The following is a 20748-nucleotide window of genomic DNA, read 5'->3' as shown; positions in this document are numbered from 1 at the left end:
GCAGAGGATGACTCCCCCCAATCGGTATCCTCAGTTTCTCCCAGGAGTTCTTATGTACTCCTTTGGGAAACCGCCCTTGCACAGAGTGGACCTTGTGTGACACCAAGGATGGTGGAACCAACCTTGTATGCCACCCTCATTCCTTATGGATCCCTGCAGTGGCCATATTTTGATGTGTGGCCTGCCTATCAACAGCAATTTAACAGTCCACCAATACCTTCTCTCAGGGAGACCAGGGTTTCGTGTTGTCCTCTACCCATTTATGACAGGAGGAGATGTTTGAAGAGTAGGAGGCTAGAGCAAATGAGGAAGTTACCCCTGAGATTCCCATTTCACTGTCATCGCCAAATGAAGCAGTTGTGTCTCCACCACCTTCCCTGGCTGGCGTCAGACAATTTCAGGACTCAATTAAAAGGGTAGTTGACAGCTTCCAGATCCCTCTGGAGGAGGTCAAAAATCCACAGCACAAGCTGCTAGATATTTTGCAGTCAGCAACACTCTCCAGATCAGCACTACCTGTTAATGAGGCTCTACTGGTTCCAGCTAAAATGGTATGGCAGACACTGTTTCACCAATGTGCAAAAAGGCAGATAGGAAATACTATTTTCCCCTGAAGGATTCAGACTTTTATTTTCCTGTCCCCCACCTAACTCAGTCATGGCCAAATACAACGTTACTAATTACAAGACGTTCACAGCATTTATTGAGTATCTGCCACACAACTGCAGGGAGGAATTCCAGTCCATAGTTGTAGAGAGTGAACTATTGGCCAGAACAGCTCTCCAAGAGTCCCTAGACTCTCAGACACTGCTGCCAGATCCATCTCCTTAGCAGTAGCTGTGCACAGGACATCATGACTCCAACTTTCAGGGTTTCTGATAGAGGTTCAGAACATTGTAGGGGATCTCACCTTTGATGTTTATAAGCTCTTCTCAGACACCACAAATAACTCCCTGCACACGCTGAAGAAATCCAGGGTTACCCTTTGTTCCTTGGGCATTTACATACGTTATGAGCAAGAAACGTTTTAATAGGGCACAGATTGCTCAGACATCATGCTATGCTCAGTTCTTGGGGTACCACAGACCTGCAGAACTCCCCAGGAAGAGACAGGTTTCACAGGAAGAGGGCCACCCAACCACCCTTCATCACCACTCAAGCATAATCTAAATAGTAGTTTTGATGAGTTGGTTGAGAGTTCGAATCCTCCCACTTCTCTGATTTTACAGTTGTGTCCTTTAATCTTCTCTTTGGAGACTGTCTTGTCCATTTCCACCAGGCTTTGGAGCGAATCACCAGTGGCTCTTGGAGGTCATACGCTACGCTATGCAGTTTCTGGCACTCCTTCCCTTCCACCCTCTTCAGGGACCCCTCTCACAACTTCTACTAAGGCAAGAGGTGGAGATTCTCTTCGGACTAGGAGCAATGGAAGTGGTCCCTTCCCTTACAGGGGCAGGGAGTTCTACTCAAAATACTTCCTAGTACCAAAGAAGGATGGAAGTTGGAGGCCGATCTTAGATCTGAGACAGCTGAACAACTTTGTGACAAAAGTTCAGGGTGTTGACTCCAGCAATCCTTCACTAGAGGAAGGGGATTGGTTTTCATCCGTTGGCCAACAAGATGCCTACTTCCATATAACTATACGCTAATCACACAGCAGAGATGACCCATGCCTGCTGATGGGGGGAGGGGGCAGAGTGAGGGCAGCTGGCTTCAGCAGTGCTACTGAGCATGCTTAGTCCATGTGAGCATGCTCAGTACAAGCCAAGCAGCAAATCGGAAGGGGGGGGGGGAAGGAGAGGGATGTGACCCTGTATACCCAGTATTCCCCCCTTCCCCAAAGTGTGTCACCTCTGTCGCACAGGAAATACCTACGATTCACTGTAGTCCAAGATCATTTCCAGTATGGAGTGCATCCCTTCGGCCTACCCTCAGCTCCAATGGGGTTTTCAAAGGTTCTGGTGATAGTGGTGGCTTACCCTTGTCAGGAATTGATTCTTGTCATCCCATACCTTGATGACTGGCTACTCAAGGGCCATTCTTTCAAGGCAGAGTTATCGTCCACCCAGAAGGTGCTTGCTCTGTTCAAAGAGTTGGGCCTACAACTGAATATAAAGAAATCCACACTAGTATCAGTACAAAGGATACAGATTATAGGGGTGTTCTTGGACTCAGTGACAGCAAAAGCGTACTGGTCTTTACAGATGTCTGGCCATGTCAAGACTGTCAGGGACAATTCAGGGAAGATCACAACCACGATAAGGAACTGTTGTCAACTCTTGGGCCATATAGCAACTTTCACCTTGTGACCAATCATGCAAGGTTATGCTTCCATTGCTTCCAGGGTTGGCTAAGAGCTGCCTCTTCTCCAACCAGGTACATCTTGGACGGGAGGGTAACAATCTCCTTGCACATAAAGAACTCTCTAAACTGGTGGAAAGAGCAACCTGTGTAGGCATCCCTTTGTCACCCAACCCCATCAGTGACTCTAACAACCAGGTCATCCATGTTAAGATTCCTGTTGAGGAGCCAACTTCAACAACCTCACAGTTCAGGGTAGGTGGACAGTCCATGAAACAAATCTCCATAACCTGTTGGAGCTCAGGGTGGTCAGGAACACTTGTCTCTATTTCCTGTCATCATCAGAAGCAAAAACGATGAGGGTCATGACGGACATGTCCTGCATGTTTTACATCAACAAGCAGGGAGGAGCAAGATCCACCTCCTTGTGCAGTGAAGTTATAAAACTCTGGAACTGGTGCATAACCACCCATATCGAGGTTTCAGCAGCCTGCTTGCTAGGCATCTGGAACACCATAGCAATGCCCTCAGCAGACACTTCTCCCAGGATTACGAAAGGGAGCTGGATGCTCAAGTTCTCCACGGCATATTCCAGAGAAAGGGTCAAGGCAGGGGAGCTGGATCACCGCTCCCTGGGGGACACCTTCCTTCTACCAGGGAAGAAGTGTCGGTTCTATGCCTTTTCCCCAATGTCCCTAATTCTAAGGGTGCTGAACGAGATCAAGCAGCACAAGGCCGGAGTTATACTCGTAGTACCTACTTGACAGAGACCTGCTTCAGCTCTGTGTCCAACCATCAATCAAGCTCCCAACCATTCCTCATCTCCTGTCTCAAGGTGGGGAGTTCTGTGCTCCACCCGTCTGGCAGTTCTGCACCTCAGGGTGTGGCTCATGCATGGTTCTCAGGAATAGATGTTTCCTACTCTACGAAGGTACAGCAGGTGTTATTAAACAATAGATAGAAAAAACATCAATCCAAACTATCTGCAGAAATGGAAGAGATTCATCCAGTGGTGTGGACTTTGCTACCTCCAGCTGGAATCAGTTCCCTATTCTAGATTACTTGCCAGATCTGAAAACATCCAGGGTATCCATCAGTTCAGTCAAGATATACCTGGCCATCACATCAGCCTTTCTTCCCGCTGTTGAGGGATTCTCCATTTTTGCTAACCTGGTATCATACAGATTGAGAGTCTGGCCAATCTTTTCCCACACACTAGACATCCCATATCCTGTCTTGGGACCTCATCCTGGTTCTCAACCACTTCACGAGACCTACATTCGAACTAATGGCGACCTGTTCTCTTCTTTTATCTGCAGAGATGGCCCTCTTAGTTGCCATCACGTTGGCCCATAGGGTCAGGGAGATTGTAGCCTTGATGGCAGATACCCTCTTTATCATGTGTTTTTTTAATAAGATGTCTTTACATCCGCATCCTAAATTCCTCCCAAAAGTTGCATCAGATTATCTGTCATCTTAACCAATATATCCATCTGCCAGTGTTTTTTTTCCCAAAATCTCCTAGTTCTCAACAGGAATCCTATTTCCATACCCTGGAATTAGAAGGGCCTTGGCCTTCTGCATAGGGATGACTAAGCAGTTTATGAAATCACCTAGACTCTTCATATCCTTCTCAGATAGGTCTAAGGGGGCTCCTATTTCTGCTTACAGGCTTTCAGAATGGATATTGAGTTGTATCTCTGTCTGTTATGAATCTTCAGGTTCTCAGCAACGCACCCCCCCCCCCAAAGCGCGCACACATACACATGGGGTGAGTGTATTCAGCCAGATTGCAGGCAACATCTACTATATTTTTGAAGAATATCCCAGTATATGAGATTTGTAGAGCTGCTACATTAACTTCAATCCATATGTTTTCAAAGCATTATGCCCTGCTCTGTGCCATCAGATCCGATGCGACACATAAGAACGGCCATACTGGGTCAGACCAAAAGTCCATCTAGCCCAGTATCCTGTCTTCCGACAGTGGTCAATGCCAGGTGCCCCAGAGGGAACAAACAGAAAAGGTAATCATCAAGTGATCCATCTGCTGTCGCCCAGTCCCAACTTCTGGCAAACAGATACAAGGGACAACATCCGTGCCCATCCTGGCTAATAGCCATTGCGCGGCATGAGGAGCACCGCTGAAGGAGCACTGCCGCAGTTGGGAGACTCCCGGCATAGGGCATACACGTGAGTTAAATGGACAGTGCTAGGTAGAAATCACCAATCAAGGGCTTGAGGCACATGAGCACCTGAAGTGGAGCACCCATATGGGGACACATCTCAAAGAACTACAGTTACTGCACAGGGGTGAGTAACATTTCCTTTCTTTTTTTGTAAATCCTGTCTTCAAAGAGGGCACTAGAATTATAACTGTTTCTGCTTTACATGGGTGTGTGCAAAGTTGAGTGTCTGCCCAAGGTTCTCCCTGGCTTTTAGCATTTTTAGTCATATTTAGCAATAGTTAAGGTGAAGACTAGTTTCTTTTATTCAACTGGATTGCTGATTAAGTAGCTGACATCAATCAATCAACATGTGAAAATTTGAGAAATGTTAAAGTATGTAATTTTAAAGTTGCTATGCAAAAGCATCAGTCTTATTAAGTGTGTGCACTCTGAACATCTGATCTGGCTGATGATAAAGTGCTGCTCTCCATATGCTTGCTGCTGCATGTCATAGCAAATACACCATGCTCTGTAAAAGGGGGGAGTTTACTATGAACTTCACTGGCAATATGAAGCAAAATACTATAGCCTTATAACTGAGAGCCTTGAAAAGAGTGAGCACAGCATTTATTTCAAATTTTGTAGTAATAAATAACTCTCTGAGACAGTGTTATATACAGCAGAGTACTTTCTCTTAGATATGTGACATGACATCTGTAAAAGACATACATATAATAAAAGAAGTCTAAAATGGTGTAAATAAACACCACTAAAGATTTTCTCCGTCCATAATATAGTTCAACATACTTTTTGATGTGAAATTGCAACGAGTGCACTAACCTCAAATAAGTGGAAGTTGAAGGAAAATGTGATAAACTAAGGAAAAAATGACATACAATGTGATGTACTCCCTCACACAAAATTTGGAATTAAGCAATATATGTAATAAAAGTAAACCCCTTATCCAATACTTGCCATCTTGCACAGTGATCCTTTGAAAACCTGGCAATTGATGTTTGTACCTCAGGGTATTTTCAGAAAATAATTTCTCTCCTTAAAGTTGCATTCAGAATACTTATAAGTAGGATGTAAATTTTTTAAGTTCTCATATTTTGCATTAAAAAAAGCAAAAATCTACATGTATACCACACATTATCAGGCATTTACAGTAATCATTTGCCATTTTACCAAAACCAATTCATAGTATAAACTCCACTTTAAATGCTTTTATAAAGTTCCTCCGTAGTTTAATTTGACATTAAGATTTGGGGCAATATGGCTTTTCTCCTTCTCTTCTATCTTAATTTTCCACCCATCAATGGGGAAAGCATAAAAAATGCAGGAACAGAGAGATGTGGGGGGAGAGAGAGAGAGAAACTTTCATTTTCCATTTCACATATTACTTCAGCCATTTCTACAACACTGTAGCTGGAGGAAGACCAAAGAGACTTAATAATTTCAGCAGCATCTTGGCCGAAACAATAAAGGTATATAAACATAGTATGTGGTTTGCAGCTTTTACAAATAAAGGAAGCCCCTCTGTTGCCCCCATAGATCACACTAACAACTCCTTTCTTTTTAATGATTTGCCATGTGCCTTCATGTAGGTGGAGACCGGAGAGGAAGAAACGCAGCAGCAGGTGGATGCTATTTTTCAGTTAAATCTGGTTGTTGCCTGCCTGCTAGTGTTTCAAAGCTTCTGTAGGTTTTGTCTGAATAGTGACTTTTGTTCTTATCATTTATCCCCCCGTTTATTTTTTAAAGTCGGTTATCGATCTGAGGGTCCTTTTTGGTTACTTGCTGATACATTTTATGTTCATTTTGCTTTCTTTTGTGTGTGTGTGTTGGTTTAATTTCACAGAACAATTCCTTGAGAGTAAACGGGGAAAATATTTATGTCAGACATAGCAATTTAATGTTGGAGGTTTGTATAACATAAGGAACACTTTCTGTTTCCATGGGCTGCCAGGCTGCATGGGTTGGGAGGTCACTTGCAGGCTGTTAAGGACACAGTGCATGAAATGCATGGGGAAATGCAACTTGGAGATGCATGTTGTAAATTCTAGTTTTTCCATAAAGGAACAGCTTGTAAGCGTGAATCTACTAGAAGTTTTCAAAGTGGCAACTGGGAATAATAGCCCTGTTCAGGTAATAAATCAAATTCATTGGTCTGTTAATTACCATAAAATGGAATTTTTACTTGCCACACAAACCTACTACTTAATGGGTACCCCATGTAAGCTGTAGTTTAAGGCTCTCACTTAATATTTTTCATTTTATTTTCTGACACATGTATACTTGAAATGTGAGCTGGTGTGCTCTGGAGGAATAAGCATAGGTTCATAGATTCCAAGGCCAGATGGGAACATTGTGATCAACTAGTCTGACTTCCTATATAAGACCTGCCATGGAACCTCCCCAACATAATTCCTAGATTATATCTTTTAGAAAAATATTTGATGCTTGATTTAAAAATTGTCCATGATAGAGACTCCACCACAACCCAGGGTAAAATGTTCCAGTGCTTAACTACCCTCGCTGTTAGAAGTCCAATAATCTTGAATTTCTAATCCTGGCTCTGCCAGTGACCTGCTGTGTGGCTTTAGGCAAATCACTTAGTGTTCCTGTTTTAGTATTCCCGTTTTTGAAATATGAATAATTCTTATTTCCTAAAGAATTAATTCTTAGTGAGGATTAATGTTTGTAAATGGCTTTGAATCTGGAGTACTATTTAAGTACTGTTATTATTTATTATTGGAGTAGAGACATTTTGTTTTAAATAAATAGTTTTACAGTTCATTAAAGTGGAATATAGTATGGCAGTACCTCTTGTTGCAGTCAGTGTAGTTTGTATGGTGATGAATAACTGAAAGTAAACTAACAAAACGTGCACAAAATATATAGAAAAATCCTATCCTATGTCTATTTAGCCTTGCCCGTAAAATGGGGCTATCAGGAATTCCCTCTGTCACGAAAGAGCTTATCTCTTATTTAATGACTGTTGTATTTATACAGTAATATGCAGATTTGTAGATTACAGTAACTTGACTAATCTGTTGTTGCTTTTGGCAGCTTTTGATAACTGTTCAAAATTTACTTTTGCATAATTTACTAAAACAATGAAAGCATGTTCTTCATAATCCTTGCTTTGAACAAGTCCAAGAAATGTGCCTGGTCTCTCAAGCCACAATAATTGTTTACAACAACCCATTAAAATATGTCATTGGCTTCAGTTGTTTAATATCACTGCAGTTCTATGGAATTGCTATGATATAACCTGTTTTTTATATTCCACCAATAATTAAGAAAACTTCTTTTTGTTTAAATCAAACAGCTTTTTAAAAAATCTCAAAATAGATATTTAAAGGTTGTATTTGTACTAAAAATTAATTTTAGATGAAAACTTAGGCCCTGGTCCCGCAAAGACTTGTGGATGGTAGTGGACCTATGGACTTCCGTGGGGCAATTTATAGTGTGTAAAGTTAAGCACATGCGTCCAGGATCCAGGCCTAAATTTTTAGTATCAAATTTATTTTTTACAGGTTTACTTCAGAATTGACAATGAAATGAAGTAGAAGCTGATTAGTCAGTATCACTTTCTGATTTTCATGCACTAGTACAGTTCTGTGTTGTTTATGTTGTAACACTGCAGAGGAACAACAAGGAGTCTGGTGGCACCTTGAAGACTAACAGATTTATTTGGGCATAAGCTTTCGTGGGTAAAAACCCCAGTTCTTCAGATGCATGGGGTGAAAATTATAGAAAAAAGGGTAACTTCCTTCTCTTTGTGACAATATATATTTATGCCTGTTTCTGTAATTTTCACTCCATGCATCTGAAGAAGTGGGGTTTTTATCCACAAAAGCTTATGCCCAAATAAATCTGTTAGTCGTTAAGGTGCCACCAGACTCCTCATTGTTTTTGTGGATACAGAGTTGCATGGCTACCCCCTGTTACTGCAGAGGAACACTTTAAAATCGTAGCCAAAATGTTTTAATAAAAATTCAGACACGTTTTGTATGTAGCTACATAACGCCTCTTTTTATGAAAACTAAATCTTGGGCCTAAATTATTAAATATTATGAAAAGTCCAAATACTTTTCTTAGTTACTGTAGGTACTTTGATTTCATAGTACACTTATTTTGGGGTCTCAATTCTAAACTTAATCGCTGGCGGTTGCACTGTACCTCTTGTAAAGTCAACTACTCTGAAGTCTGTGTTTGCATACACAGCGTAGTTTTTTCACAAGATGAGGAATGGTATGAAGTGAAAGATTATGCTTGCAGTGTGTAATTTACTCCTCCTGCATAAAGCCTAAGTGTGAAGTTTCAGAAATGTTGGGGAGCTGAAATCTACTTCCGAAACAAGGGCTATTGAGGAGGTTGCTGCATAGTCCCAATCCCCATGCCTGTTCCTCTATCTTGTAGCCTGGAAGAGCAGCTATAGCCCTTTGATCCAAGTTGCACAATGTTAGGGTCAATGGATCCTTGTAAAAATGAAATTTGTTACTTATTTATTGCTCATTGTCCCCTCCTGTGCTAATCTGCATGGGCTAGCTCAGAGACCCTTTTTGGTATGTAGATGTGCACAGGCTTATCTCTCCATGGTGGTTCCATCTGCCATCCCACCCTTCAATACACAGCAGGTTATTAGCAATCTTAAACCCTGATCCTGCACATAGTTATGTTCCTGCTTAACTTTATAAGCAATGAGTAGCCCCTTGACTTTAATGGGACTATTCGTGTGTGTAAAGTTGAAGCATATGCATAGCCGTTTGCATGATTTGGACTTAATACAATATCTGTATTTATAAGTACTTTATTTTTGGCTTAAAGTTTCTTATTAAGAAACATACTTACATGTCTATGACCATTCTTGTGCTGAGCACTACTTACGTCCATTAGCATTATTGAGGGTTACCTATGTTGATCTTGGTGTTCTTGCTTCAATTTCTTTAACTTTCAAGTAAAAGCCAGCAACCTTTGAAAATAATTATTGCAAAAATGTGGTATCTTCATATTGAGATAAAAATAGTCCTCTGTTTACTGATCATAAAAAGTTATTTTTTTCCTGTACATACAGTTGTGACAGGAACAGTATAATGTGGCCTTGTTCCTAAAAGGTAATACGAATCTGAGTCTTTTATGGTCTTAATCTTTTTTTTAAAATGTACCACAGTAGAATGGCTCTTGAGACACAAGGTACTTTTCTTGCTTTGACTTTTTTCAGGATAAGTTTGCTTTTGCTGTTGTGTTTTGTCCTACTGTTTTTTACATTGCACATTGGTAGGACCTGGATAAGACCCAGGACAACTTACTGAAACATCAGGCTAGCATTAGTGAACTCAAGCGCAATTTCATGGAATCCACACCTGAGCCACGCCCCAATGAATGGGAAAAGCGGCGTATCACACCTCTGTCTCTACAGACACAAGGGGTATGTCATTGCAGACGCTTGTCAGCATGCATTTCCATACAACTGTTTAGAAAATATAATAAATGTAAATTGCCCTCCTATATTTTCTTTTGTGTGAACGTAACATTTTCTTTTGCGTGAATGTAACATTTTTCTTTATACTAAATACCCATTAACATTTTGTTACTTACTTTTGGTCCAGACTTTAAATAATTTGTTTGAGTTTCAGTATGAGAGAGTAACTCAGAACAAAGCAATTGAAACAAGGATTGTGCTTTATTCTGGTTTAGGACTGCTATTCTTACAAATTGGTTTCACAGTGGCTGTAAAATTGTGAGAGACGTTTCCGTCCTTAACTCTGCTTAGGCAGTTGCATGTAAACCGCTCTCAAGCTCACGTTTAAACTTGGTTCAGTAACAACATTCATGATAAAATATTTGATAATGTCAAGTGTTTTTCAGGCAGTAGTATGGCATAGCTCAAGGATCAGCAAACTTTGGCATGTGGCCTGCCAGGGTAAGCCCCCTATCAGGCCGGGCCGGTTTTTTTACCTGCCACGTCCACAGGTTCAGCTGATCACAGCTCCCACTGGCCGCGGTTCGCCTCTCCAGGCTAATGAGGGCTGCAGGAAGCAGCATGGGCTGAGGGATGTGCTGGTCGCCGCTTCCCGCAGCCCCCATTGGCCTGGAGCGTCGAACCACAGCCAGTGGGAGCTGCACTTGGCCAAACTTGCAGACGCGGCAGGTAAACAAACTGGCCTGGCCCGGCAGGGGGCTTACCCTGGCGGGCTGCCTGCCAAAAGTTGCCGATCCCTGGATAGCTCTTAAGCTGTATTTGCTTTTTAAAAGTACTTGGGCTTATGGCTAACTTTTTTTTTTATAAGACTATAAAAAGATTGAGAAGGTTTTCAGTTTCTCATGTCTCTTGATAAACAGCAGCTTGAACTAGCAATTTTGAAAGCATTGTTTCCAAAATCTACTCCGTGTTTTTGGTCAGAACTAGACACACCCATTGCTGTCACAGTTCAAAAATGCTTAGTGATTTTTACAATACTTTAAATCTACTTGTGGTTTTATACAGACAAAATAGCTCTCTCAAGTATGTTCTGCTTTAGCATCTATCAATCTGTCTCTGGACCTAGCCTCATTTTCCCTCTGATAAGTAAGTGTGCTATCTTGATTATTGCTCCAGGAAGTTTAATGGTTTTTGAGACTACAAGATATGGGGATCTTTTTAAAATCCCCACATGTTAAATTTGCTAAACATTGTCAAACAATTTTTTTCCTTATTAAGGCCCCAGCTCAGGAAGGTACTAAGCATTTTGAACTTTAAGCACATGAGAAGTCCTGGTAAAACCAGTGGACTACTCCTATGATTAACTATCTTGCTGATTTGGGTCCTTGGTGGCTCACTTGTAAAAAATCTCCAACAGATCATTAGCCAACTTCTTAACTGAATTTTTTTAAATTGTTGGTCTACATGGTCACTTCCAGGATATGTTTCAGAGTAGCAGCCGTGTTAGTCTGTATCCGCAAAAAGAAAAGGAGTACTTGTGGCACCTTAGAGACTAACCAATTTATTTGAGCATAAGCTTTCGTGAGCTACAGCTCACTTCATCGGATGCATTCAGTGGAAAATTCCATTCCAGGATATGATTACTCAGACTTTGCAACTATCACAGTATGTTTGTAAACAGAAATTATAGCCTCCTTTATGATATTCCGGAAATGTGGATGGATTTATTGTCCATATTTTGCTGATAAATATACTTGCTCCAATATAAAAGGGACTACATATAATAAATCCTAGTGGTTTATTTTATTTTGTGTATGTGTTTTTGTGTTGAATTAATTTATATTGAGGAGGGGGTAAATCCAGGTATTACGTTTCCCTCTATCTGCATAGTCCTGCTACCTGGTATGCTTGTGCTGCTTTCAGGCCAATTTGTTTTCATGTTTTGTATGATGTATGTCTGTCTGTCTCATTTGTTGATTTATGTTGGTTTTATAAAACCAAAAACTTAAAAAAAACTTAAAGGAGACCACATTTTCCAACGGAAAAAACTGCCTGTGAAGGAGAAGCAATGGACTGCAGTGACATGGATTACTGAGGCAAAAACAGAAGAAACTAACCAGGTGGCGGTGTTTTGGTTTGGTTTAGTTTGCTTTGGGGGTGGTGGTGGTTTTTTTTAACATTGTTGTGTGACATGAGTTAACCAGATTATTTTTTAAAAAGTGATGTGTTTAAACCAATAAAACCCCAACTTTGAGAGGATGTTTAAGATCTCCACATAGATCAGTGTTGGTTAAACAAAGGTGTTGATCTCTGCTATCAAACTGGCTTTGAAGTTCTGAATAATACTTTTTAAAAGGCAACAAGAAATTCAGTATATTATATTCTATCACTGAAAACATCGTGGTATCTTTATTTGTTTAGGATGACAGATAAACATGCATTTCCATACCAAAATGCACTTCTGTAATTGTTCAACACTCTACAGGGAATAAATCACAGTTATGTGACTACTGCAGCTGTTCTGCAAATCAATAATGCTGGGGAAATAGATTCATTCTGAATACTCCCCTAGATCTAAAGGTGTGTTCACCTCTCTGCCTCTTTCCCCATCTGTAAAATGAGAAAAATTATTCTTCCTTTGCTAAGCGCATTGAGATGTATTGATAAAAAGTGCTATATAAGAGCTGAGTATTATTTATTATTGTGAAGAAGCAATTGCCAAGCTACTAATCAGATCACCTTTGACTTGTTTTTAGCTAGAAATTTAGAATCAGATTAAAAACAAAGAACAAATGCTGTAAACGTTATTTCAGTAACACACAGTGTATAAAATATTTTGCTGTGTTGCCAATTGTCAAGCAGGGAGTGGGGCATAGGAAAATTTCCAACCTTCTAATAATAATGGGACCTGCTTTGAGCCCTAAAATAAGCAAATAGTAGTGCCTTTTTATGGAGTAATAAAATGCTCATTTCCACCACACCATCCCCCCTTCCATTTTTTCATCCTTATGGTATTAGGATGGCCAGCAGATTGCTAAATCTTGTTCCAGGTATGATAAACTTCCATAGCAATTTTGCAAACTGGCATTAAGCATGTGTGTATATACCGTTAAGTCTAAGGAGCGCACTGCCATTTTCCTTATTGTTACCTACTTCTTCTCCCCCACTGCTGCATTGAAAGTTCACACTAATTAACTGTATTCTCTATGTGAGGGCGAAATTTTACATTTGGTTAACACTATTTGTACCACCATCCTTTTGATTGCACAGCATCTGTGACTTAATATTTATGAAGGAAAACTATGGTTATAACCCTCTTATGTCTTGAATGTCCAGTACCATCACAGTCACACCCCATTTTTAACCAAAACAAATATAAAATAAAATCCCCTTATGCTTTTATACATTAATTCATATTGGTTTATGTTTTGTACACTTAACCCAAAGGATTGTTTGATGCTAACACACAGTATCTACAGTGGATAACTGTTGTACAGTTTTTATATTTTGATGAAGGCTTCCAATTTTAGGGATATACTGATAATAGTAGAAGTCTGCCAACCTCCTTACCAGCCAACTGGTCACAGTAGAGAACCTCAGTTTTAGCACAAATGTCAATCCACTTGCTTTCATAAAGTATGTCTACACAGCCAAGCTGTGCATGGGCTAGCCTACTCAAGCTTGCTTCAATATAGCTAGCACCTGTGATAACAGCATACACAGCATGGGTCTGTGTGCAGCTAGTACAAGCCTGGCACAAACCCTGGGCGCTCTAGCCTGTATTGAAGCATGCGCTGCACTGTTTGCACTAGTATTGTTAGCTGGATTCCAGATTGCTCGGGTAGGTTAGCCCATGCACAGCTTTGGTGTATAGACGTGCACATACAACCACAAAGGTTAGACGGGCTAAAAAATTGGTGGTAGTAAACTGCAAACAAATGGTGTGCATATTTATGTATACACAGACAAAACTACAGCCAGAGTGTGTGTGTCAACTTTGATTCACTGAAATAACAGCATGCTGTAGGACTACAGTTTAGGGATTAACCAGATGACCATGAGCCTGCTTGCCTGCACACAGGCTGAAGTCAAAAGTTCTTAACGTCTTGTGTATATGAACTTTTGTCAAAAGTAGCCACAAAAAAAAGAAAAAAAGTAGTTGTCCCCTGTGAATGTCAAACACGCTATTAGGGTAAAATTAATCAACTCCCATCCAAATTTGCCTTGACTGCCTTGAAAGTATGCTGTAATTTTACTATAGGATGAATATAGGAGTCTCTTTCTTCCTCTTGCCATATATGTAGTATGTGCAGCTCCACAGTCTACTGTATAAGTGTTCAGAGTCTATAACACAAGTTCTTTGTGTCCACAGTTCATAATAAAATATGTGCTTAAAATACAGCTTTGTCCTAAAGTGTACTTTGGCTTAATCTTGCAGCATACAAGGTCCTGAGCTAGAAATAAATTTGCTGTAGTCAATACCAAATTTATTCAGCTGCTAAGTTACACCAGTATAAAAATATTAATTATTGTACTGTTCTCAAGCTTATAAAGCACAAAGTCATATTTTAAAAATAAAATTTAGCTTTTAATGGGATATATCATCTTGGGGGGGGTTGTGGGTTTTTTTGTTTTTGTTTTGGAAGGTGGAACTGAAACAAATGAAAGATTCAGCTTTAAAAGACAGCTGCTGTGCATACATTGTAATATTTTTCAAATGTGTAGTTCACTATTTTTATTATGTATCTAAATACAGATTCATAGCATTATGTGGCAAGAACTATAGGCTTTCTATAAATATCCTTAGTACTTTAAAAGAAGTATTTGGATAAATATGTATTTGCCCAATAGGTGGGAGCAGCTCTAAATTTTTTAATGCTGAATTCTTGGATAAATACACATTTGATTCCTGATTAAAGTAATTGTTTTTAAAAACAGCCCTTTTGAAGTTAAGGTGAACACAATCTATTTAAATAACCATCAAAAGTAGAAATCTGCAGTTATGCTTCGACCTCTGTTCAGGGCTAATGCCACAAGGGGAAACAGGGAAAGTATTAAGAATGAATTTAAAAATATTCTTAATATTGAATCTGAAATTCCGTCTAAAAGAAAACTGTAGTCTTGTTCTGACAGTTATGGGAGGGTCTTATTAATCCTCCTTTTGTTTTTATATATATATATAATATTTACAATCTGAAATAATGTGTAAGACAGTAACTGAAGTGGGGATATATCATATTCTGGCATGGCGAACTATTGTCGTTTCTTTGGTACACAGCAAGTTTTTGTCATTAAAGCTTGTCATATTGTCATATTTTTCCTTTTAAGGGACACATTTTAGTTTTTCCTTTGATCTTGTAGAATTATTTCAGAAGCAAATCCTTGTGTGTGTGCTATTTGTGTTCTTTCTTGCCTAACCTCCGCTTTCTTCTGTAGATCATTACTGTTGTGTCTCCCACTATTTTAATTCTTTGCTTTCCATTTTATAACTTGTCTAGAGCCTAGAAGAGGAAATAACGTCAATTTTATTTAGTAAAGAGGGCTTTTCCACTAGCATGAAATCTACCTTCACTTCATCCACCACACGGACAGCAGAGGGCACTGTTGTGAAAGATAATGTACCTTCTGAAATGCTTTCTGCCTCACCTTTCTTACAACTGCCTGAGGTGCTTTTTTGCTTTATTTCTCCACTATGTCAACATATACCGAAATGAATATTCACTAACATGTCAGATAAAATTTGATGCATACATTTTTATCATCTATTAAACAGGCTGCCCTATTCGATGCCATGTGTCCCTAAGAAAATATATATATTATAATATTTAATATAAAAGACAATAGAGGAGAAATAGATTAACCACAAATACAAACTAGGTTAAATTTAATGTTGAAATTTAGACATGGACCCACAAAACCAAAAATCTACATGAAGGTAACTTTTTATTCAATCCCATTGTGTCAAAGCAGTTCAGCAAATCTTAACTTCTATTAGGGTGAGGGAGTATCACTTGGTAAACTACAGGCTTAATCCTCTATTCTTTGCATTTACAAAATATCACTTGACTCCCATTTTTGATTCCCCGGGAGAGCTGGATCAGGCCCTGTTCATACTGCAGTTGGTAAACAAAACAGGATTAAGTCACAGATGGTGTGCTGGTTTTAATGATATTTTTGCTTTTGTGCATTTGATCCTGAACATTGTTTTAGTGTTTGTTTTTTTTGTTTGTTTGTTTAATTTTCATGGCTATTTAAATCTGATAAAAATTATTTTTACATAGTATGACAATACATGCATACCCATCACAAATTGTTTTGTTATGGCACAAATGCTAATAGAATTTCTTTAATCTCATGTTTTGGGATATCAATAGGCTCTTCTTGGTAATCTTGAAACATGGTCCCTTTGACATTCTCACATCAGAGTATTCTAAACGTTCTTGTTGTGATATTCTATTGCAATTTATAAAATTATTGAAATGATCTGCCAAATTCCTTAAAGCAACAGACCAAATAAAGTCCAGTCATCAAAACATTTAAAAATACAACTGGGGTGTGGGGGGTGGGAAGAGGGGGAATAAATTGACATTGGAATAGTGTGTGAAGACTTTTTCTTTCCATATATAGCAATTTTGTTTGACTGATTTTAACTATTTTAGCAGTAAATAATTGATTGCCCCAGTAGGAAGCAGCCTTGGCTGATGTTTATGCTTCTGTTCCAAATCTTTTTGGTAAAGATCTTACATGATTCCAGTGGTATCCAAAATCTTAAATAGGTATTTTACAAACTAGATTAAAGAATTGCTTGTAGAAAACAAACATAACTGTAAATTCTGTATGGATCGTGAATCAAACATAGTTATACCCACAGAGTTTTCAGAATGCATACATTTTAAATCTTTTTATGCAGACAGTACTGTGTCATCAATAAGAGTTAATGAAAGTGTTTCTGCATGTTTTGTCTACGAGATGTTAAATGTTTGTGTCATCTGGTGTTTAAAACACGTATTGATTTGTGTCCTCTGGTTGCCTTTTGTTTCACAGAAACTTGCTTCCAAAGCAGAAGGGCCTTGCACTGGAGCCAGCGATGCTGATAAGGTTCTACTGATTTTTCCATAGTTAACTCGGGTCTGACATTTCTGATCCACCTTCATTCTTTCTTTCCTTTTTTCAGTTAACCATCATAGTCACCTTTGTTCTCTACATGACATGAACCAGCCATCAGTTCATTTTGTTTTCATCATTTTGATTTATTCATATACTATACTTTTGTTTTTCCTCATCCGTGTTTTTTGTGCAGAGTTCACATGAGACTCTGAACGTAGTGGAGGAGAAGCAGCAGGCAGAGGTTGGGATAGAAGAGACTGTAGTCATAGATGAAATCAACAGAGGGAAAATGCAAGCGGTCACTGATGCTGGGGAGACCCGTAAGGTGGAACACCTGTCAAAAAAGGACTCTTCTTCACTGTCATCAGATAGCAGCAGCAGTAGTGAGAGTGAGGATGAAGTGGTGGGAGAGTATCAGCCCCACCACAGAGCGGCTGAGGACATCATAAGGGAAGAACAAGAAGAAAATGAAGATGCTAAAAGAAAGGAGGAGTGTACAACAAAAGTAATACAGAGTGTGGAAGCTGTACAAGAAGGCAGTAAAGTAACAGTTGAGCACACGCAAGTTACAGCAAAGGCTTTGGCCCAGGAAAATGCAGTTGCCATAAAAACTGGAGAGAAGAATGTAGTGGAAGAGGGGAAGCAAGACCTGAGAGCAGAAGATGAGGAAGAACAGCTCAGAATAAACGGAGATGTGCCTCATGTTGACATTGATGTTGTGCCACAAATAATTTGTTGTTCTGAGGTAAATGGTAGCACAGCTTGAGAACTAGATTATATAGAGATGTTACGTTCCTTGGGGTGGAAATATACCTGCCTTTCTTCTTCTCCTGTTCTCCCAGCTCTTCAGGTGTTCACCAAGATTCAAATCTTATGGAAGGGGGAAACCACTGATGAGCAGGGAAACTCTGCCTACTTCAGTCATGGTTTCTGGCTTTTTGCTGAAACAGATAGGAATTGCCCAGTAAAGCAAACCTTCCTACGACTGTACCATCTCCTTTTTTCCTTACTACATAATTTTTACTTTTATTTGAATGTCTTTAGTGTTTTCAAGTCTTGTCTTGTCTGTTTTGTTGGCTGTTTTTGACACACCCATGACTTATAGGTGTAGTTGGAAAGTTATTTAAATTATGTATGCTAAAAACAATTTTTCACACCTTTTTTCCATTTTTTTTCTTGCTATCCACAGATTTTTCTTTCTCTAAATCTTTTTATTATGAAAGCACTGCCTGGAATCTATATAGATACAAATTTCTGGGGGTGTTAAGAGTACCTACAGTTAAGGCAGGTTGAGCAGTAAGGGGATGGCACATCTATCATTGCTTTATAGCAGCCTCCTCTAGTACCAGTAGATACTTGTGGAAGCATGAATTGGCTCCAGAAGGAATCATGGCCATCTATTTTAGTACAGAAACAGGTTTAATGGGTTAATCATGAGATGGCCCTTTGAAGGGGGGAGGAGTAAAGTGGAATGTAGAGGACCATGTACAGTTGGTAAACTCTGTGAAGTTTTGACCACTGGGGGAATTTTTTGTGGCATCACCCTTCAGTCCTTTAAGGTTTTTCCTCATTGTACTTGGTTCCAGTTCAAGACCAGTTCAGAAATTGTCCTAAAGATGTCCCATACTTCTCTTCTTAAGACCACCTTATTTCCCTCTTCTATGTGAATAGCCCCAATTGTTCCTGTAGTTGAGAATGTGAGTAAACTAGCTTCTCCAAGGTTATATTGGGCTCCACACATGCTTTCTAAGAATATAAGCAAAACAGGCCAGATCTTTAAGAGTATTAAGGCACTTAAAGCTGCACATAGATACTTAGTGGGATTTTTCAGAAGCACTTTGGTGCGTAACTCTCATTGATTTTAATGAGAGTTAGGTATCTAGGTTCTTTTGAAAATCTTGACTAGGTCATGAAAATCTGGTCCATCATTCTAAGACCATTATAGTTTCTACTGACTTGCAGAGTTCTAGTTTGTCATCACTTTTTGGTTCCCAAGCAGAGAACAGTACTGAAAAAAATATCTCCTACAACAAGGGCTAAAATGGCTTTTAAAGTTTGTTTTCAGAGGAAAATAGTTGGTACCTAAACCTGATTCTAGACATGTAGTTTAGCTATATGCTATTTAAAATCCATAGACAGTAGTTTTGTCTACTCCAGAAGCTGCTTACATTAAAAAATAAAATTAAACTTTAGAAATGCTTAGAAAACATTGCAAGTTTTTATCCACTGTTGGGGATGTGTGTCAAATATTGTAGTAACTTCATTCTCCATTTTTAATGCAAGGCTTATTTTATGTAACACTGGCAACATTTGTCTGATGGAAGAAACTGTAGCTGAACTAAAATTCTCCCACTGATGGTCCTTCACACATTTTAAATAGACATCTGAAGAAGTATTGAAGTGATGATGATCTGGTTTCAGTGCCTACTACTGGCTAAGACGTTAAACTTAGATCTCCTATGATTCTTGTAGAGAGGGTATTAAAGGGCTGGTGTGCTATTTGTTTTATCATCTTTATTCTTCTCATCGTGGCTTTTGTGTGCGTATGTGGGAGACATTCTTAATATATATTATATCACTACTGTATTTTGTGTTTTTGTTCTATTTCATCTTACCCCACTATGCAAATCTTTGTTTTACGTCCCTTGGATTAATTGTACCCTATCTCTTCCACCACAGCCTCCAGTAGTAAAGACAGAGATGGTGACCATTTCAGATGCCACACAGAGAACAGAAATCTCCACCAAGGAAGTCCCAATTGTTCAAACAGAGACTAAAACTATCACATATGAATCTCCACAGGTACAGGATGTGGATTTGGAATATCATTTATAATGCTGTTTACAAGTTGGCCTTTATGATCAACTCCAAATTCAAGTGAGATGATAACATGGTAATGTTTTTTTACAAATCAACACTTCCCTATAGTGGCACTGATTATTTTGTTAACATGGAACAATTTAAAAATGACTCTAAATAGACAGAGCAAGTATCATTCTAACATTAAAGGTTTGGTGGTGTTTTTTTTTTAATCAAATAGTATAGGATCTGGTTGTCTAAAAATGTATGGGTTCAGAGATCTGACTTAACTCACCTCTGAGCTCCCAAAAGGGAAGAGTAACTTTGATTATAATTTTGTCCACAAAGGACATGTTAAAATGGTTGATGTGATTCAGCAAACCAGTTAGCTTTTATTCTAGAGTGGTAATGTGTATCAAACCTGTGTTTGTCTTCATATGGTCATTCTGTTTGCCAGCAAAACCATAGACACTTCTGTTCCAAAAGCACTTTTCCACTTGAGCTAAAGGAGAATTATGTAGGTATTAGTAGTGAATGTTGCATTAACTGTGTTCTGTCAACACACAAGTTTTAAATCGTTAGGCATGAAAATGCAACTTTTGTTTTTCTTTTCCCAACTGTCTACAGTTTGATGGCAGCTCAGGTGGTGATGCTGGTGTGCTGTTGAGTGCACAGACTATCACGTCTGAATCAGTTTCTACAACTACAACCACACACATCACTAAGGTAAAACCGACAACTTCTCTGTGCATTAAAAATGAGCCTGTCAAAATGTACATTGGTTCCTTCAAAATGATTACTCTGAACAAATTTGATATTTAAAATGGATTGTGCCATTCCCAGTTCTGGGCTTTAATTGACTTCCCTAAACCAAGTCTTAATGCAATATCACAGATGAAATCAGGAGGGAGAACTGGAGAAGAGAGAGAAATATAATCTGAG

At 39.1% G+C, this 20748-nt stretch overlaps 1 protein-coding gene across 7 annotated transcripts in view; it reads left to right on the top strand.

Moving 5' to 3' along the window:
• EPB41L2 (erythrocyte membrane protein band 4.1 like 2) overlaps positions 1 to 20748 on the top strand; it is a 243547-nt gene that overhangs the window by 205206 nt on the left and 17593 nt on the right. For 5 of the 7 annotated variants that reach the window (XM_077813035.1, XM_077813038.1, XM_077813037.1 and 2 more), the window contains 3 exons: positions 17201 to 17752; positions 19687 to 19809; positions 20434 to 20532. In XM_077813035.1, coding sequence (XP_077669161.1) covers positions 17201 to 17752; positions 19687 to 19809; positions 20434 to 20532 — 774 coding nt within the window. Of the gene's footprint in view, positions 1 to 6076; positions 6110 to 9759; positions 9907 to 15398; positions 15567 to 16944; positions 16999 to 17200; positions 17753 to 19686; positions 19810 to 20433; positions 20533 to 20748 lie in introns of all 7 variants that reach the window. The other 2 variants (XM_077813041.1, XM_077813040.1) reach the window with 2 other exon arrangements.

The sequence above is a fragment of the Eretmochelys imbricata genome, chromosome 3 (genome assembly GCF_965152235.1).
Source record: "Eretmochelys imbricata isolate rEreImb1 chromosome 3, rEreImb1.hap1, whole genome shotgun sequence".
NCBI classification, from domain to species: Eukaryota; Metazoa; Chordata; order Testudines; family Cheloniidae; genus Eretmochelys; species Eretmochelys imbricata.
This window is presented reverse-complemented; position numbering and strand designations above follow the sequence as displayed.